This window comes from Cajanus cajan, chromosome 9 (assembly GCF_000230855.2).
Source record: "Cajanus cajan strain Asha chromosome 9, NIPB_CcT2T_4, whole genome shotgun sequence".
Taxonomy (NCBI): Eukaryota; Viridiplantae; Streptophyta; class Magnoliopsida; order Fabales; family Fabaceae; genus Cajanus; species Cajanus cajan.
In genome coordinates, this window is record NC_138525.1 from 49598945 (window position 1) to 49620584 (window position 21640).

Below are 21640 nucleotides of genomic sequence, written 5' to 3' on the forward strand. Positions count from 1 at the left end.
AAAATCCTACTTTGTTCAAGAGTCATAAATATTATTCATGCAATTAGTGTTATGTGCCGCTTTATGAAGTCTCCTACTTCTATTCATATGAAGGCAACAAAGATAATTCTTTATTACTTAAAAGGTACATTGATAATGGCTTGTTTTATTTCCTTCTAATAACTTCAAGCTTGTGGGATTTTCTGATAGTGACTATGTTTTTTTTTTATAAGTGATTATGTTTTTACTTGAAACTCTAAGAAGTAAGTTATTGTTACACTTTCTACTTGTGAATTCGAGCATGTAGTTGCAACTTTTTGCACGTTATTGAAGGTGATTAACGTGAAATAAGAAAAAAGTACAAAGGTTCATATTGATAATATATCTTTTCAAATATTTGCTAAGAATCCAATGTTTCATTGATAATAAATCTTTTCAAATATTTGCTAAGAATCCAATGTTTCATGAGCAAATATTCTAGTACATAGACACAATGTATCATTTCATTAGAAAATGTATTGTCAAGAAAGAAATGAAGTTAATTTATGTGAAGGAACAATATTAAGTTGCAAATATTTTCACAAAGTTTATGAAGTTTGAAGAATGTATAAGATAAATAGCTTGACTTGTGCAAAAATTATTTAAGAATTTTCTTATTAAAAGGATGTTAGGAATATTAGTTAGAAAATAAAGAGTTATTGTTGAATGAGTTAATATGTATTATGAGACATTATTATTATGTAACAATCAGGTATTTAGATGGTTATTGTTACTATGTCAATTTTGTTTGTTAAAAAAAGGTTATGTAAGTTAAACATTTCTCTAATGTGATTAGAGTACCATACATGTAGCTTAAATGAGAAAAATCGTAACATCAACTTTTCCGTAGTCTTTTCTCTATTTCTTCTAACACTAACAAAATAAATATAATTAAATTTAAAAGATAATAAGACTGATTATTTTAAACTAACCCTAAAAAATATAAATATGAAATTAAATTTAAAATGATATATAATATCTATTTTTTAAGAATAATTTTAAGGAAAGGAATGGTGTCACGATTCAAGATAAAAAAAAAATTAGAATTCAAACAAAACTTACCAAAAAAATTACATTTACATAACTCCAAAAAGATGAATGAATATTCAAACATACAATATGTCAAATGCAAGACCTAATCTCACTTCACTTGACGAATCTCTAGGAGTTTAAAGAATATTTTAGAATGTTTTATTTCAAGTTATCTTAAAATATTTTTGTAAATATAAAGATATGGAATGTTTTCTATGTTTATTATAAGATTTTAAATTTTATCACAGGAAAAAACTTTTATTTTTCATGCTTTTATTTATATACCGAAAAGGAATCGAAGGACATGTGTCGATCCCCTATTCAACCATTTTGGCCACTAAGGTGAGACACCAACACTATGGACAAAAGTACATACCACATTACTATCCTCGATCTCAACCACTCGGGTAGTTGAGACAATCGATACACTCATGTCACAGTTTCATTATGTCATCTATCAAACATTAATGACAAACTACATAGTTCACCATTACATGAGAGTCCCATCTTGGCACAATCTCGGTCTTCTCGGAGGTCGATAAGACCAAGATAAACCATTTGGGTTAACCTCGTCACTCTTGGTGACCAAGCAAACGAAGATACTTAGTACTATTAAACCTCCAAGTACATGATGAGAATTATGTAACTAATGAAGAAAGCAAACAAGATTAATGAATAATCTATCATCAATAATAGGATTACCTAATTGTTAATCAGGAAACAAGGCCCACCAAACCCAAACCCATTATGGTCACCATAAATAGTCACACAAAACAAGATAAAATTATTGTTAATTTATTACTCTTTTAGATATTTGAGTCTGTCCTGACTTGAGAATATCTTTTGTAGGCACCCTGTCCCTTTTGGAGCTCTCAACAGGGAGTTCAGAGTCCAACATAGAAATTTACTAGTGTGCCCTTAAATAAATATATATTGGCGTCCACCGTGCGGCCTAAGGTTGAAGGCTCTAAGCAATAAACAACTCTATCATAATGGTTACAATGCAAAAAAACACAATTATGGAAGACCCTCATTTTGAGGAAGACCATGTGGAGGTGGTCGATGAAACTAACCTCTCGAAGGTCACTTGCCAACTGAAAAAAGAGATGGCGACTTTACACCAACAATGTGAAAGAAACATCCAGGAATTATTGATATTGAGACAAGAGAATGGCCATTTGAGAAACCAATAGCTCTCTTGGAAGTCATCTCAATCGACACAAACACAAATTCAAGTGTCATCCTTCCCCTCACAAAGATACCACAATAGATGATGCAACCCTCTACCATATATTTCTCACTTTTATGATAACGTTTTTATTTTTTAAATAAATTAAATTTAAAATTACTATAATACCCTTAATACAAATAAACTAAATAAAAAAAATGAGTGATTTTATTGTCTTAAAATTTTGGTGTTGGTTATTAACATACTCCAACTAAAAAATAGGTAAAAGTATGTTAGCAATCTCCATATATATATCTAAGGAATGATCTGTTTACTCTAGAAGTAAATCTATCTGAACTTATTTTGTTTAATAACTCATGTTTTACATCAAATTTTTAATGTATAAATCAAGTCTATAAATTTTTAAAAAATTTGAAAATCATTTTATACTTCGTATTATTAATTCAAATTAATAGATAATCATAAAATCATTTTATACATTAATTTGAATTAATAAAATGAAATATCAAATTATTTTTATTTTTATTTTTAAAAAATTTCAAATTTCAAATGGTTATTGAGTTAAATAAAACTAAAATAAACTTACTCTTAAAGTAAGTGAATCCTTGTAAATGATTTTGTATACTCAATTTTTGTTGTTGTTGTGTGGATATAAAATGCAGTTGTCGTGCAATGAAAAAGGAGTGTAGGTCTGCCTAGTTGTGGCGGACACTGGCTACGAATTTGACTTTAAACAGTGATTTTTCAATCTTGCTTTTTCTAGTTTTCCATTCCAACATGTGTTAACTTCTATATTTTCTTCATCATTACTTAAACGATAAATCTTAACCAATACTTAACATGGAGTCCAAAAATTTTCAACCACACTTGGACTTTTATCACGTGAGAATACTTAGTGCCTCTATTATTTCTCATTTTTTTCATATTAAGGACAAAAGCTATAGCCACTCTTTCTTCACAACTTTGTCATAAACTCTAAACCTTAAAAAGTATAAAAAAAATATATATATAAAAAATAAAAGAGAGAGAGAAATAAAAGCAAAGATCCCAGCAATGAATATTAAAAAAAAAGTATGCTCAAATGATCAAATACGTCTCCTTTGTACATTCAAAAATGACTCGAATCTGTATATGAAATGGGATCACTCTACCACCTAGCACACTCCAATCAAGCATTATCATGTCATGACATATAATGAATTTTACTAGTTTCTAAGGACTTTATTCTACATCTATATTGTTTTCCCTTAATTGCAATGGAGAGTGTGAATATTTGTCAAAACTCAGAAGTCCAATACCTTTGAATCCACCATATGTAACAAAGGTTCCAAAGCACTGGGAGCAAATTTTCTGGCAAAAAGAACACAAACTGAAGAGTTCCTATTGTTGTATAGGCATTTGTGACCTCCACGAACTCTATTGAAAAACTCTTCTGTGATATCTGCTCTTCCAAACGTTGCTGGGTGAGCTCCACCCCTAGACCAGTCCACCCAAGTTATGCTCCTATTTGCCAACACATTTCCTGCTTGAATGGTGAGCATGGTGGGGAAGTAGTGCTCGTCCACATAACAAGCCGGCCGACAATATTGTTCGAACTTAGGATAAAATGTAGTGTCCTCAACGATGTTGATGGCAAGCTTTCGATTTACTTCGAACCATTGAGAGCCCTTGCGCCACTTGGTGATGTTCACCAGGGGGGCCATGTTCTCGTTGTAGCGCCCTCTTCCGAATGGACCCGGATCGTCAAACGCACCAACGAAGCTGTGTTTGGATTTCATTAAGTAATGATAGACAAAACTGAACTTGTAGAGGGGAATGCATGATTCAGATAGCAGAATGAACCACTCGTTGGAGATATCAAGCAATGCATTAGCAAGGAGTCTTCTTTCAGCATCACACATGCTCATCCTTCCCCACTCAGAAATCTGCACAAGAAACACCACAAGAAATCATCAAAGCCTGCACAAATATATTCATGTTCACAACAAAGTTAACATACATTGGAAACCAGTATAGTCTTATGTATGTTCTGTGATTGGATGAAAAACTCATTTCTAAGAAAAAATGTTAGAGGTTAAGCAAAAATCTCACACGAGATTAACCTTCAACTTCTGAACTCTAAAATGCAGCTAATTCATCGTGTAAAAGGCTAAAAGCTCATAATACATCAATGAGCTCTTAGGAACCTGTTTGGATACATGCTTTTACTAAAAATACTTTTTATTTTCAGTAGAAAAACTCTCAAATGTGTTTTTATCTTGTATTCAAACAGGTTCTAAGTTCAAGATACATATGTATGATATGACTGAGCATATATAATATGGACAAATTAATCCATACATGATCCATGTTAACAACTGAGTTAAAAGCAATGGATGCAACCACTATGGATCTGCACAAGACACATGTAAACATTGCTTCATACTCATTTGAAACAAAACCATCCTGCATAAATTGACAATTACTTTGCACCTCTTACTTTCTTAAATAGATAACAAGATTTATAATGACTTAAAGCACTAGTAAATAAAATAAAAAAAATACTGTCTATTTCATCCTACCTACTCAGAACTTGTATCTTCACTAAACTATTAAATAAAATTAGCATCTTAACAGTTTACAGTTTACAGTTTAACAGCCCGTTAAAATAATTCATGGTTCATGTTTACTGAAGCCTGAAGGGCAGTGAAGACTTTTGTAGTTTTTTGCAATTGATTAATTACACTCTTTGAGATCAAAGCCGCAGCCCGAGTCAGTGAGTTCCCCAAAATCTCATGTCAATTCCCACAGATTGCAGAGTCACTCTGGTAATATGGGGAAGCTTAGATTCAAGAAGTCACTTGAACTACAACAGCGGTATGTTAGGCTGGGAATCCCTGATATGAAAAGCAACAACCCTTAAACATAAATAGAGATATAAAACCAATCTTGTCCTTCATCTAACAATTTAATCTTTTTAGAAGAGTTAGTCCTTTATATAATATTAGAGCCTCCATGACCAAGTGATTTGGAGTTGGATCTTTTCCACCCATATTCCGCGCAATTAAGTTGAATTTCAGCACAAGACAGAGTGTGTCTGTGGATCGTTTACACCTTAAGGACAAATGACTCTAGAACCAGTCTTGTGCTTGTATCTAATAGCTTAAACTTTTAGATAAGTAGGAACTTGAGCTTGACAAACCCTAATTAGTTATACATGATGATAATTTATTAAACAAACTTTTTCATCTTCCTGTAAAATCCTAAATATGTGCAGACCATCCAATAGGACAATATCTTAAGCCCAGCTACAGACTTCTCTTAAGAATAACAAAAAGAAACAATGAATATATTGAGTTTGTTTGGATATAAGTTTAAAAGAACTTATCTTTTGAAAAAAAAGAAAAAAGAAACTAATTTCAATAGAGAAGCTCTCAAACTTTTTTAAGCTTGTATCCAAACAAGTTCATATTTGTCAATTACAGTTATACTTCTCACAAACTTAACCTTAGGAAGCAAGCTCAAGCTTAACCCCAGGATAATTTTTTTTTTATCTTTCTCCCAAACTTATGTCTCTCACATAGAACTTTACATTAGATTTGCAGAGACAATGATATTTCGTGATAGGATAATTCTGAACTTGTTACAAAGCATAAATAATTAGGTACTATACTTGATGGTTTCTATGTTCCCACTAATCTTAAAGGCTAATACATCACCATGTATACACACATTCTAAAACTATCTTTATCTTCTCAGCAAAAGTTATAATTCTTCTAATTTTGCACTGCCAACGTGAGATCACTAAACTTCTTGATTCAAGCCTCTTATAAGCCTAAATTCACATGGTAAACTTGCATTCCTTTTTTGTTCCCCTCATCAGCCTCTTCCTACGTTCCTTACCTAAAAATTTAGCTACCTGATGCACTAACCAAGTAAAACTGAAAAGAAAATCAACATTACCACCACCAGACAGAATTCAGAAGGTAAGATATAACTTTAATCAAATGCATAGATGCCATAATCAGCAATAACTAATTTATCATCAAAACCAGAAAACAAGCGCAAACGACGCCTAAAAGAAGACACAATTTGTGAACAACTTCCTGTAATACATGAAAAACATAAAAGTCAAAACTACTAAACTGGCAGCAATTAAGAATTAGCAACTTCAGATCAAGGGGGTGTCTACAAGGGAAAAATGAACAAATGCAGTCTCATCAACAACTAGTATCATAAGATGGATTGGCCATACCTTGCTAGGGATTTGCCTGTTGTAAAAGACAGATGAAGGAGGAAACTGAGGTTGAAATGAGGGCAATGAATGAATGTATATGGAAAAAAGCTTCTCATGTCCCTTGAGAAACCTCTCCCAAAGGGGTGCCAGAGGCAATGGTCCCTTGGTCAGGAACATGAATGCAATCTTGGGAACCCTTGGATAAGGGTAAACCTTGATCCTAGGAACAAAGGAAGCCCTCCACAGCAGTTCTTTGTCACTCATATTGTGGATCAGCTTCAAAGGTGGCATAATCCACTTATCCAAACCACCTGGCTCCTCATCATAACATGGCTGAAAACTCGAACTCACTGTGGTGACCACACTCTCAATTCCAAAATGCTTAACAGTGTATATGCTAATGACAGAGAACACAACGCATAGAGCTAGAAACAACACAAGTAGCTTCAGTGGTCTCAAAGGCAAACCCTTGGACTGGTTGCTCCTTTCCTTTCCCTCTTCAAGGGGCACACCCCTTGATTGCATCTTCCTTACAAATTAAAACCAACAAAACAAAATAACATAAAATCAAATCAAATCAAATCTTCTATGGCAACCAACCACCCCCTTGTAAGATCCAATTTTGAATGCAAATAAAGTCAACACTGAACACAAAGGGGTGGAATTTACGACATGGTCATCAAAACCTCAGAAAATCTCGTGACACAACGTAAATCACCCTGAGATCTAACAAGGGTGCCAAATCAACTTTTGAACATGTGATGTCGGGAATAACATGAATATAGCACATGGGTATTAACAAAACAGTGATTTTCTCAAGAAGACAAGCAAAAGGTGGGATTTTTCTTATTTGATCTTACCAAACCAAAGATGAAAGTGGTGGTGCAGAGTCAGTGAATAGTGAGAAGAAGAAAAGGTGTATCATATTGACACATGGTATTGACACATGGTATTGACTAGTAAGCGTGGATTATGGAGATAGTTGATGATGATGAATGAGTGAATCTGGATATGTTGTTGCGTGTAGTGTGTTCCTACTTCCTACGACTTCTCTCACTCCTCGTATTGAGACTTGAGAGTGGCAAACTTCGTCATGTTGTGAGGAATAAGGATTCTACCGAATCTTGAAGGGGTCACAATTTTTTCTTTCTCTGATTAAATGATATTTATTTTGTACTCACTACTCACGCTTAAATGTGCATTTACAGATTTGCATGAAACTTACCGTATCAGCCGTCTGCTTGTAACTTCCGTTGTTCTTTAGGTAGGAACCGTATTTTCAGAAATTAATTATAAACTTTATTTTGGTATAAATAGAAAGGATTTTGTTTACAGATTTGAATTCTAGATTATTAAATAACGCTTTATTTTATAACTCATCTGAAAAAACTAGGTGACCACTTTTTATTGATTTTTTTAATCTTTTTCTTTTTTCATTTATATCACTCTCAGATTCGAAAGTACCAATAATTCATTGGTAGTTGTTTATTTTTTTCCTTAATTTTCTTCTGTTACAAGACAGGAGCGAGAAATAGTTTTAAAAAATTAATTGAGTTTTATTTTTATATAAATTTTGTGTTAAAAAGTGTATTGGACAGGCCTTTCGGCCACACCACTAGTTCGGTATACCTTGAGGCGTCCTCTGCCCAAGAAGTCCAATAGTTCAACACCTTCGGTAGCCGATGGCCGATTAACTATTAGGACAGGTCATACATCTTTGTTCCTTAACATTATTTGATGAGTATGTTAATTAGCCTTAATCATTGATTAACAGCTAGTCATGGACATAAAAGTAAATTATAAGCATATTATCTAATTTGGTAACCCTAGCACAGGGTCCATGGAAAATTAGGTTCATTAATGATAGTATAAATAGTTCACATCTCGAGATAAAGTTAACGTTCATTTATTATTATCGATATTTGCACTTGTCTTGACTTGGGCGTTAGAGTACCTTTTGAATGTACCTCCCCCACCGAAATATTCTCATAGAAGTCTCGTTCGACCTTCAGACTACAAGAAGATTACCAGTGTGTCCCTAGACAGGTACAAATATAATAAATAAAATGATAGAAAGAGACAAAAATGATGTTATATAAATTGTTATACAAATATTTTTTTTTTTAGATATATATATTTTTATTTTTATTTGTTTTTTGAATTTTTTTTGAGTAATAATATATGTACATTTTTTTTTCTCCATCCTAACATTTATTACATTTATTGATGACAAAAAGAAATAGATGTAATAAATATGAGAGATAAACATAAAGAATAATATTGTATAAAATTGTGTGAATTGATGTACAAATATAATTTTCCTTTATTTTTTTGCCGCTATGTGTAATTATGTACAAAAGAAAATAACCATTATGATTGTGAGCTGAAATAGTATATATGAGATGGTAAGTTCTAACTTCATGATACCATTATACACTAAAAAAATGTATAAAATGAAATACTTTAATACAAGAAAAATGTAGATGGGTTAAAATTTAAATATAAAGATTTTAAAAGCAGTACGTACAATACAATGTAAAAGCAAGATAATTACTATTTCTTATGTAATTTATGCAATACGTTACTATGTTATAAAATTCCATCAAAATAATTTCACTTTATTTCATTAAAAATCTTTTCATTCCATTTCCTATTAAACTTGTAATTATAGTTGTATAATATTTCTCTCTATTCATATATTTTATAAAAACATCCACGATGTAAGTTGTTTAATAGTATATATTATTTTATTTTTTTAGTCTTACATCACATTTTATCTCTATTCATCTATTTTATAAAAACATCCACGATGTAAGTTGTTTAATAGTATATATTATTTTATTTTATTGAGTCTTACATCACATTTTATCTTATTTTATTTTATTGTGTCTCACATTATACTTAAGTATTTAATTATATTTTTACTCCAATAATAAAATTTTAAGTGTAATCTTTACTATTTTTTTTCTTCTAGATATGATTTACTGCTTTTTTTCTCCCCCCCCCCCCCCCTCAATTTAATTATGTAAAAAAATATTTTTATTCATAAATTACTATATCTTATATAAAACATGAAATATAATTTAAAATACTCTCTATGTCACATAAGCTCAATTCAATTGAAAAAAGTTGCTGAAATATAAAATATCTATAAAATATTAACATGGTTGACGTCCTCAGACTAATTTTATTTTAAAAAAGAAAACATGAGTGTTAGTTCAATTTTATACATTTAAGTTAGGTTAATTTCAAGAAAATATGTAACCTAAGTATCCACGCAGAGCACATTATTGATAAAGACCATTTGGTGCACCGTTGTGGTTAAACTATAACTTTCTGCACCAAATATTTCATTCTCTTTCTTAATTCTTATTTTTATCGCCAAAACCATTTGGTGGACATGAATTTGGACTTTCATGTGATTATAGCAATTTGATCGAAGGGATCCATCGTTGTTCTTTCAAGTTTCAAGTTAACAATTTATTTAAAAATGCAACTACAATTTTAGATACACTTTGGCAATAAGCTTGCTCAATCTCTGCCTTAAAAATTTTGTGAATGCTATCATGCACTACACTCTTGTGGAAAAATACCATTCATCTTATTTATCCACAAGTAAATTTATCTATTTCATATATTATAATAAAAAATAATAGATTAAATGCAATTTATTTATTAAAATTTATGAGTGATTAATAATTCATCTATTAATTTTCAAAATTCATTAAATTATAATATGAGATATTTATTAAATTTCAATTTTAAAAATTATTTTGACATAATTTTTTTTAATGAATTTTAAAAGATTATATATGAATATAATAATTAATAAGAAAAATGATAAAGAAATAAAATATTTAAAATATTATTTTCATGAATATCCGTCTATCAAAAAAATATGTTAATGGATGAATTGGATGATTTTTTTCTTAAATGAATTGGATGGGTTAAATTTTTAAGTAAAATTTTAATAGATTTAAATGAATTATAAATTATTTTTATCCAATCTATTATGATCCATCTAAAAAAAATGTCATCCATCCATTTGTCACCATATTCACTAATGACAAGTTGATAACCAATTACAATTTTTTGTGTAAAAGTTGGATATTTTACAACTATTTCTAAATTTAAAAAAAAACTTCTAAAAATAATAAAAATAATTCTATTAATTGAATTAAAAAATTACCAATAATTTTTTATTTGAATTCTTTAGTTAGAAAATAAAGATTATTTTTTATATATTTATATTTATTTAAGAGATTCACGTTTCTATTAATTTTCTTTTATTATTGTCATTGTAATTTTTACTTTAAAAAAAATCACGAAATAACCGCAATTTGTTGTTACAACTCTAATAATAAATACGTATGTGATTTAGTAATATTAACAACGTAATAGTAATTTTGAATATACTTTTTTAAACACATTTTTTATTTTTTTATTATTAGTTACATTTTTATTAAAATTTATATAAAAAAATATGAAAATAACTTCACTCGTAATTTATAACAAATTTTTAATAAAGCCAAATAGTATATTTAAAGAGTTAATCATCTATACATTGTTAGTGTAAAGTTTTTTACATTGGCAACCAATCATATCTTTTAAAATTACTTATTTTATTATTATTTCATTAAATAAGTAGCTGATATGACACTATTAAAAAATATAATTGATTATCAGTGTAAAAAAAACTTTACTGGCAGTGTATAGGTGATTAACTCATATTTAAAAAGGTATTAGAAAATATGTTACAAAAATTTAACAGCAAACATCTTGTGGTTTTCCATAACCGACCTCCTTAAATATTGAGAGATATCTTTCACATGGTGCTCAAAGACCTGATTAAACCCCTTCAATTTAGATCATTGACGAATTGGATCCACTTATAGTGTAGAGATTGTTGCCCCTTCAATTTTTCTAATATTTCTAAATACAATAAACATGCATATTTATAAATTGTTCAAACAATTTAAAATTTAGTTAAAAAATTCAATTTAGATTATGAATATGCTCCCACAAATTTATTTATAGTTTCATTATTCTTATTTTTTCAACTAGACATATTTGACACCCCTTCTCTTCTTTCTTTTAGTTTTGCATTTCATCATGAACTATCTCTACTATTTGTCAAAAACATATATTTTCAATCATTTTAAACTACTTTTATTGTATTTGTATACTTGAATGTCTTTTAATTGTCTATCCCTTTCAATCTACCTTATATTTTCTATCTTTCAGTTGAATTTTTATAATTTTTAAAATAAATTATTAATAGTTATATTAAAAAATATTTATTGTTCAAATTTTAATTTTATAAAATAAAAATTGATAGTATAAAATGTACTGACGAACGTACTAATTTATATATTTGAATACTGGCCCACACAACTTAAAATTTTTAAATCCGTTGCTATTTAAAATAAGCTGAAAATCATAAGATGAAAATAGTGAGAAATTAGTTCAAAAGGTGAAACATATCAGTGATATCACATACCTCTCTAACTCTTCCTAAAGGCTAAAGCATAGGACAGCATGTAAATTCCTTTGAACTGAATAGACAAATTTTGGGGATGGGAGTATGGAGTTACTGGATCAAAATTTTTAAAAATTTAAACCAAAATAAATCAGTCTATTTTATAAAAATAAATCAATTAATCAATTCTATTTTTAGAAAATAAATCAATTCAATTTTTTTAAAATATGGATCAAATTTTTTAAATGAACTGATCCAATATAATGCAATTATCTAATTTATATCTATGTATGAATCAATTTTTTTATAAAAGTTAAACCAAATTGATCCACTTTGTAAAAATATATTAGATAATTAAATCGATTTTGTAAAATGAATCGATTTGAATTTTTCTATAGATCGAATTTTTTTCAAACTCCATTGTGGGGGAGGTTTTACGTAGGATGACCATGCATACAAAAATACAACATTGATAATGAAAAGTGAACTTCATCAATGTTGGAGGAAGGTAATCTATATTGGGACAAAGACATTGAGACAATGCACATTTCAAAACATGAAATGACAAGTGAACTTCTTCAATCACATGGAACTTCATGAAATACGACAGGGTTAACATGTAATGTTAGAAGATCCCACAAGCTTTTTGCCTGATTATGTTATATGATGCAACCCAAAGCTCAAAAGCTCATCTAGAAGAGAACTGTCAATTTTATACATCAAGAAAATATTCGAACAGCAAACCAGTTCTCTCTACTTCGTCACTTCAAAAGTAGCTCGAAGATTGGATATCATGACTGGACACTCTCCCTTCTCATCATAATCGGCATAGTCTCCACTTGACAAATCAACATTATCAAACTTGGTTCCCTCCAGCTACAAAAGTACAAGTTACACTAATTAATTAGAAATGCGACTAACATGTAGAAAATTTAATTGGTGTCACAAAAAAAAAAAGTCTAGCACGTGTGTCAAAATATTGCAATTAGGTGAATAAATTATGAAATCAGAGGATAGGTGTTACCAAGGTTATCAATCTCGAGAATTTACATAATCTCGTAGAGACTTCGTAAACTCGTAAGAGATTACTCAATAAAAAATTATAAAAATAACATAATAATTGAACATTTTAACTCTATATTAAAGAGTAAAATAGAAAATTACATTAATAATAAATGTTCTTAACAAAAGTTCACACAAATGACAAAACACAAGTCCTTAACAATAGATAATTAAAAAACTAAGACATCACATGAGTAATATCTTCAAATCTCCATGTCTAATCCTCTAATAGTATCATCTCCAACTCTAAGGTCTTCATCATCATTTCCATCATCACCATAAACATTTTCCTCGGATGAATGCTCACTAAGATCATCATCAAAAACCAATTTGTCAAAAGATGAAATGCATCCAAAGTTGGATTACTTGAGCTTGAACCTCCATCATCCAATTGCACATTAACACCATCACCTTCACCTTGAGGTTGCTCAACATCAACATTCTCTTTACCAACATTGTCCCCTTCTTCAACTATCCATTCATCATCTGATTGAATATCGTCAAATGGAAGAGTAATTATTTTCCTTATTACTTTACTTTTTAACTTCAAGTCAAGTTGTACATGACATACAATCATTCATCTTTTTTTGATGCAAACAATTTCTCCTTTTTGTATGAATCTAGAAAATAATATACAAAAATATTATGATCAATTGATCATTTAATTTAAGTCTAAAACTAAAGAAAGAAATTTGAAAACCATAAAAAGGTCACGAACTTCAATTATCATTTCAAATGAGTTCCAATTACGCTCACATCCAGAAGAACTACAAGTCAAGCTTAAAACCCGAATGGCAAACCTTTTCAATTCTAGACAATGATCCCTGAACATCTCCCACCATTTTGCAGGAAGCATTTCCTTCCTACATTCCTTTGTATCATCCAGGCCAAAAAGGCCTCTAGTATAATGAAACTCAAGAAACTGCATAATAATTTTTGTTCTTATTGCAGGATCCTTTACCAATCTTTTCATACAATCTAACAACCCATGCTTTACCTCATGATTATCATTTCTAAAATTAGCTTCATAATGTAATTGAGGATTAAGATAATATCTAGCTGCATGCAAATGCTTATGAAGTTGACTATCCCATCTCTTATCAATAATTTCCCATATAGGTTCATAGCTACACAAATACCAAATGTAGTATATTAGAAATAAATGAAATAACTACACACAAATAACAATTAAATTTTAAATGAAACAAACTTTAGAAATCTTACCTTTTTTTATATGAGTTAATCACCTATATACACTACCAGTGTAAAGTTTTTATACACTAGTAACCAATTATATCTTTTAATTGTGCCATGTCACTATAAACACATTTACTTTTAAATGTGACATGACACAATTAATAGATATAATTGGTTGCCAGTGTAAAAAAACTTTACATTGACAGTGTATAGGTGATTAACTCCTTTTATATTATTAAAGTTGCTCTGAATCCTTTCTTTTGCACAATCTATCTCCTCATATATAAAACCCATGGCGGGTTTTATATCAGAATCCACCAATCGAAGGACTACCATAAGAGGGGCAGCAACTTTGAGGCAAATGGTTACATTCTTCCAATATCGACTATCTAAAATTGTATTTTCAATTTTTCTTCCCTCTTGTGAAGTTCCAAACTTACTTTTCTTCCACTCTTCAGAGTTAAACATGGTCATCAATGATGCTTTCACTTCATGGAGACAAGATAAAGTCAAATAAGTTGTTGCAAATCTAGTCATACAAGGCCTAATCAAATCTCTTCCTTTTGTAAACTTTTTTAGCATGCTTCTACCATATATGTAGGTAGTGATCCTCCTCCCCTTCTTTATAGTAGTTTGATGAACCTTCAGGTGTTTCTCAAAATCCTCAAATATCAAATCAATGCAATGGGTAGCACATGGGGTCCAATACAAGTTTTGTCGAGTTTGCATCAACAATTCTCCTGCTGCCTTGTAATTTGCAACATTATCAGTAACCACTTGCACTACATTCTCTTCTCCAATTCCATATTTTCCAATCATCTCACACATTTTGCAAATGCTGAATTTTTAATAACATTGAATGGAATGGCACTTGTGTAAAAAAATTCAGCAACTTGAGCATCAACTTGCAAAATGTGTGAGATGATTGAAAAATATGGAATTGGCTATAAACCTCCATCCTACCATGATATTAGAGAGAAGCTCTTGAAACAAGCAGTCAAGAACACCGATTTATTACTTGAAGAATATAAGGAGGAGTGGAAGAGAACCATGTCTGATGGGTGGACAGATAGAAAAAGGCGATCTATTTGTAATCTTTTTGTGAATAATCCAAAAGGTACTGTATTTTTATATTCATTGGATACTTCTGATATCTAAAAAACTATTAACAAAGTTTTTATGATGTAGTGGCATATGTTGGAGAAGAGAATGTAATGCAAGTGGTTACTGATAATGTTGCAAATTACAAGGCAGCAGGAGAATTGTTGATGCAAACTCGACAAAACTTGTATTGGACCCCATGTACTTCCCATTGCATTGATTTGATATTTGAGGATTTTGAGAAACACCTGAAGGTTCATCAAACTACTATAAAGAAGGGGAGTAGGATCACCACCTACATATATGGTAGAAGCATGCTAAAAAAGTTTACAAAAGGAAGAGATTTGATTAGGCCTGGTATGACTAGATTTGCAACAACTTATTTGACTTTATCTTGTCTCCATGAAGTGAAAGCATCATTGATGACCATGTTTAACTCTGAAGAGTGGAAGAAAATTAAGTTTGGAACTTCACAAGAGGGAAGAAAAATTGAAAATACAATTTTAGTTAGTCGATATTGGAAGAATGTAACCATTTGCCTCAAATTTGTTGCCCCTCTTATGGTAGTCCTTCGATTGGTGGATTCTGATATAAAACCCGCCATGGGTTTTATATATGAGGAGATGGATTGTGCAAAAGAAAGGATTCAGAGCAACTTTAATAATATAAAAAAAGGTAAGATTTCTAAAGTTTGTTTCATTTAAAATTTAATTGTTATTTGTGTGTTGTTATTTCATTTATTTCTAATATTCTACATTTGGTATTTGTGTAGCTATGAAGCTATATGGGAAATTATTGATAAGAGATGGGATAATCAACTTCATAGGCCTTTGCATGTGGCTGGATATTATCTTAATCCTCAATTACATTATGAAGCTAATTTTAGAAATGATGATCATGAGGTGAAGCATGGGTTGTTAAATTGTATGAAAAGATTGGTAAAGGATCCTCCAATAAAAAAAAAAATTAATATGCAATTTCTTGAGTTTCATTATGCTAGAGGCATTTTTGGCCTGGATGATGCAAAGGTGGGAGATGTTCGGGGATCATTGTCCAGAATTAAAAAGGTTTGTCATTCGTGTTTTAAGCTTGACTTGTAGTTCTTCTGGATGTGAGCGTAATTGGAGCTCATTTGAAATGGTAATTGAAGTTCGTAACCTTTTTATGGTTTTCAAATTTCTTTCTTTAGTTTTAGACTTAAATTAAATGATCAATTGATCATAATATTTTTGTATATTATTTTCTAGGTTCATACAAAAAGGAGAAATCGCTTGCATCAAAAAAAGATGAATGACTTGGTGTATGTCATGTACAACTTGAAGTTAAAAAGTAAAGTAATAAGGAAAATAATTACTCTTCCATTTGACGATATTCAATCAGATGATGAATGGATAGTTGAAGAAGGGGACAATGTTGGTGAAGAGAATGTTGATGTTGAGCAACCTCAAGGTGAAGGTGAAGGTGAAGGTGAAGGTGAAGGTGAAGGTGGAGGTGGAGGTGGAGGTGATGGTGTTAATGTGCAATTGGATGGTGGAGGTTCAAGCTCAAGTAATCCAACTTTGGATGCATTTCATCTTGACAAATTGGTTTTTGATGATGATCTTAGTGAGCATTCATCTGAGGAAAATGTTGATGGTCATGATGGAAATGATGATAAAGACCTTGGAGTTGGAGATGATATTATTAGAGGATTAGACATGGAGATTTGAAGATATTACTATGTGATGTCTTAGTTTTTTATTTGTCTATTTTTAAGAACTTGTATTTTGTCATTTGTGTGAACTTTTGTTAAGAGCATTTATTATTAATGTAATTTGATATTTTACTCTTTAATATGGAGTTAAAATGTACAATTATTATGTTATTTTTAATTATTTTTATAATTTTTTTTTATTGAGTAATCTCTTACGAGTTTACGAAGTCTCCACGAGATTACATAAATTCTCGAGATTGACAACCTTGATTTACAATACTCAGCTTACACATTAGCAACATTGAGCAATCAAAAGAGATCAGAGATATGATGCCATTAAACACATGATGATTTGTTTCGGAAGAGAAAAGTGGGTGCATGAGCTATTGCCTATTTACAATACTCAGCTTATATATTAGCAACATTGAGCAATCAAAAGAGATCAGAGATATTATGCCATTAAGCACACGATTATTTGTTTCAACAGAGAAAAGTGGGTATAAGAACTATTTATTTACAATACTCGGCTTATATATCAGCAACATTGAACATTCAAAAGAGATCATATATATGATGTTAAAAATAATGGAAACATAGGATATAGCACACAAAAAAGGGAAACTCACCGACTCAACTTTCCATCCAGCACCAAATACAAAATCTACTGGCTCATATCCCCTGCAGTCAAACAACATCAACGGGGAGAACTTCCCTGACTCACTGATTTCTTGAGTGAGTGGTTTCCCTTTGCCTTGGATCATTGTCACAGTGCCATCCCTGCCACAAAATTTGCACTGCATACCAAACAAAGGATATTAAGAAACAACCAACAGCTTAAAAAAAAAACAATCCTAAGAATCACTCATGAATGCAAATACCACACTTGGTGCTTACAGTTTGAAGTTATTATGCAGCAGAATCATATAACATTTCCGAAACCTTTCCTCCCATGTCACAGACAGAAAAATAACTACACAAGCAAAAGGAAATCATGCTAAACAAAATAGAATTCTGCTCACCTGTAACATATAAGTGACCTTACATAGTTACAAAACAGATTAGTAAAACCCAAATTCAATTCTAAAACCACAAAATAATGTTTCCTTTGTGTTTTTGTAATGCAAATAAATATATTGGATAATCTTGTCTTTCTACCCTGTATAGTTGTTTTTTATTTTTTGGTATAAGACTATATGTATTCTCCACTTAGAACAATTTAGTCAAGCCAAATAAAATCACTATAGGCAGCAAAATTTTCTCTCTTAGCATTTAACACAGTTGCATATCCAAAGCCTGAAATCAAAACCACTAAAATCAATGGTTAAATATTCATAAGAACAGTTTTGTCGCTCATAATGGTCTCATGAGAATTGAACAGGGTTGGCAAAGGATACCTTTATGAGCGTTTGTTCCTTGTTACAAGAAATTTTTTTTCATAACCAGTAATCATGATTCATGGAAATCATAAATGTTCATGGGAATGTTTATAAATGTAATCAAGGGACATTTTTATTGTATTAAATAAGAAAATAAAGGTAATGTTATATTTTTACCCCATTGAAACTTCCCATTTATCTTGGGAATGATTCCCCTAAATATTGATTCTCAAGTAGAAAAAATTTGTTTTGTACCAATCGCAACATTAGTGTCATACAAAAATAAAAACTAAAAAAAAATGCATAGTTACATACGCATAATATAAGAATTAAATGATAAAAGGGAAACAGTGAAAATCAATATTACTCCAATTAGATAGTGAGTATTAAGTTGGGAGTAAGAAACATAGCTATGATTCGAGGGAGTGATGTTGTAATTAGCATCTCAATGTCTCACTTTGAGAGAGCATTAAATTGAATTGAAACTGAGTGGTGAAAGGGCATTGCAAAGGGGAAGTTAGGTCACCTTTTGAATGAGATGAGTAGTGCCCTTGCCAACGGGGAGAGGAACGGTGTCGTTTAAAACAACGCAAGTTTCCTTTTGGCTCAGTTCTCCGCACCTTCCACACTTCAACTATGACAGGGAAATGAAAATTGAAGAAAAGGGAACGAAAGAAAGACGCTGAATTTGATTGGGAAGAGATAAAAAAGGAACCTTGAAGAGGTAGGAGAAATCGGGGTCATCGCAGCCAGCTTGGGGTTGGAGATTGGTCAGGTTCTCCAGCTCTGCACTGATCATCAACATGAAGTTCACCATTTTCCCCTCTTTTTTCTGCCTCAAACCAAAGTTCACCTTTTGCTTAGGGTTTTATTTTGTTTGATCCTAAGAATAGACCCGTTAATTTTCATGTTGAAGTTAGGTATTCCACTCTTTGAGGTATCTCTAATTTCTTTGAGGTATCTCTAATGTAAAAAGAAATTAGTAGTGATACTTTAGAAGAAAAAAAAAAAAATATATATATATATATATATATTAAAAGGAGAAAGAAAAATTAAATTAATTAATTTAGTTTAAATTAATTTGGTATAATTTTTTTAATCTAATAATCTAAACTAAATCAATTTAATATTGAATGGGTTAGTTTAATTAGAGTAATTGGATATCTAATAAAAATATTTTTAAGAAAATTAAAAATAAATACAATTTTCTCTCAAAATTGATGGATAATGTTGTGAGAAAATAATGTAAATTATATATTTGAGTGTAATCATTTATACTTATTTTTCTAACAAAAATTTACTTATACTAATTAAATAATAACATAAATTATAAATAAAGAAATAACACTTGAATAATTAATTAAATGACACTAAGCAATTAATAATAATAGATTGAAAATTAATCAAAATGTCTAACACAAATTAAAGTGCTTAACATAGACCAAATTGTATGATATAAGTTCAATACACCTAGTCACCAACATATACACTTAATTGTCCAACTACAAAAGTCACATTTATTATGTTAGCTAATAAAATATAGTAATATATAAATAGTTGGTTTGGTTCAAAATTTGAAAGTGTGAATTTGATACTAGAAGTAGAATCAATCAATATTGGATTTTAGTTGATAATTGATTCATATCTAACTCAAATTAAAACAATGAATCAATTTAATTAATTTGATTTGAATTATTAGATTCATCAAATTGATCTAATCAATGAAAATAATATCAATTTTTTATAATATTATTTTTTTTTAATAATATCGCAGATAGAAAATATTATATTTGCTCGTGTTTTAAGTAGGTGGGAACAAGTGGAAATATTCAATGTTACTAAGCTCAGTACAAATCAAGCAATTAGACTTGTTTGACCGAAAACTAGACTCTTAGCAATTGAGTTAGTAATAAGATCGAATATGTCTTTAGATATGATTACTTTTTTTTAAGTGTGTGTATGTGTGTCACACACATATTATATCTAAAAAGTTATACTGTATAAATTAATTCATACAATTTAATTAATGACTCACTGATTCGACTATTAACTCTTCAATTCAGTATTTTGACTGAATTGATAACCAATCTAGTTCTAATAACATTGATAATATTATTTCTTGTTCATAGACATAATCTATGCATTATCTCAAAATTGACAATTTAGAACTAATTACGTTGAAACATAGTTTTTACTATAAAATTTTATTTAAACATTAATAGAAATTGATCACAAAGCATAGGTTGATCCCTCATGGATTAGGAGTTGATAATGTCATATAATTATATGGGTTACAATGTTATATTAATAAAGATAAAAGTTATATATATATATATATATATATATATATATATATAAAGCCCATAGCTAATTAATCTTGGCCTTTTTATCATTGAAAGAAAAAAAAAATCAATTCTTAAAGCATCTTCGATTAAATTTGCTTAATAATAAATATTATTTTTATGTGTCACATAATTTTGATGCCTTTAAAGTTAAAAAGAGTTGTTTTTATAAGTAAATTTTTAGTTGCTTATCATTTATATGGGTATAGGAGAGAATATGATATATTAAAGAGAGAGAAATATATGTGAGTTAAGAATTTTTTAATAAGAATTTTTATTAGAATAAAAATTAAATAAATTACTTAAATATGACGTGATAATAGAGGATCTAATAATAAATAAGATACATGATTAATCATCATGATAACATATATGATTCTACGTAATAATTGGTTCTAACTTCTAACATATGTGATTATTCCTTGTGAAATTGATTCTGGGTGTGAACTTAACCAATTTTAGTTATATTTAAAAAGTAAGTCTTTTTCATTCAAATGAAACTAATTCTTTTAAATTTATTTTGGAAGTCCCTTAATTCTATTCACCTAACTAGTTAACAAATTTGCTCGCAAGTTTTTAGAACATTCCTCTCTAGTTTCTCCCTCCCTGACCTCTTAAAGGGGTCAGTAAAGGCACCACTCTAGTGGTATATGATCTCTCCCAAGAAGTCCTTATAGTTCTAATACAAAAATTAAAGTCACTTTTGAATAATGTAAATCAATTCTTTTTAAGATCAATTTTTTTAAAATTACTTAAAAGTTAAACCAAATGATTGCTAAATATGAAAAATAATTTTCGATTTAAGAAAAAAAAAAAGCTTGAATCTTTTGTTTTTCCTTTGAATTATTAACGAGATTCTCTTTTTCAATTTTTGGTTGGGTGAGGGAGGTGGCTGATAAATGAAGCATTCATTTGCATGTCAATGATCAAGTCAT

At 29.9% G+C, this 21640-nt stretch overlaps 2 protein-coding genes across 3 annotated transcripts; both read right to left on the bottom strand.

The window, feature by feature from the left end:
* Nucleotides 1-3272: 3272 nt before the first annotated feature.
* LOC109804890 (Core-2/I-branching beta-1,6-N-acetylglucosaminyltransferase family protein) lies at nucleotides 3273-7759 on the bottom strand. Of its 2 annotated transcripts, none has more exons than XM_083064487.1 (3): nucleotides 7681-7759; nucleotides 6474-6984; nucleotides 3273-4164 (listed from the first exon to the last, which is right to left on the bottom strand). In XM_083064487.1, the coding sequence occupies exons 2-3, from the start codon at nucleotides 6978-6980 to the stop codon at nucleotides 3523-3525; spliced, it is 1149 nt and encodes a 382-aa protein (XP_082920613.1). In that variant the 5' UTR covers nucleotides 6981-6984; nucleotides 7681-7759; the 3' UTR covers nucleotides 3273-3522. The 2 variants fall into 2 exon arrangements, with proteins under 2 accessions (XP_082920613.1, XP_082920612.1); XM_083064486.1 differs by lacking the exon at nucleotides 7681-7759 and adding an exon at nucleotides 7316-7639.
* Nucleotides 7760-12466: 4707 nt separating this feature from the next.
* Nucleotides 12467-19258, bottom strand: LOC109805102 (uncharacterized). Its single transcript, XM_020367067.3, has 4 exons — nucleotides 19079-19258; nucleotides 18890-18997; nucleotides 17614-17781; nucleotides 12467-12810 (listed from the first exon to the last, which is right to left on the bottom strand). The coding sequence occupies exons 1-4, from the start codon at nucleotides 19178-19180 to the stop codon at nucleotides 12688-12690; spliced, it is 501 nt and encodes a 166-aa protein (XP_020222656.1). The 5' UTR covers nucleotides 19181-19258; the 3' UTR covers nucleotides 12467-12687.
* Between the last annotated feature and the right edge of the window lie 2382 nt (nucleotides 19259-21640).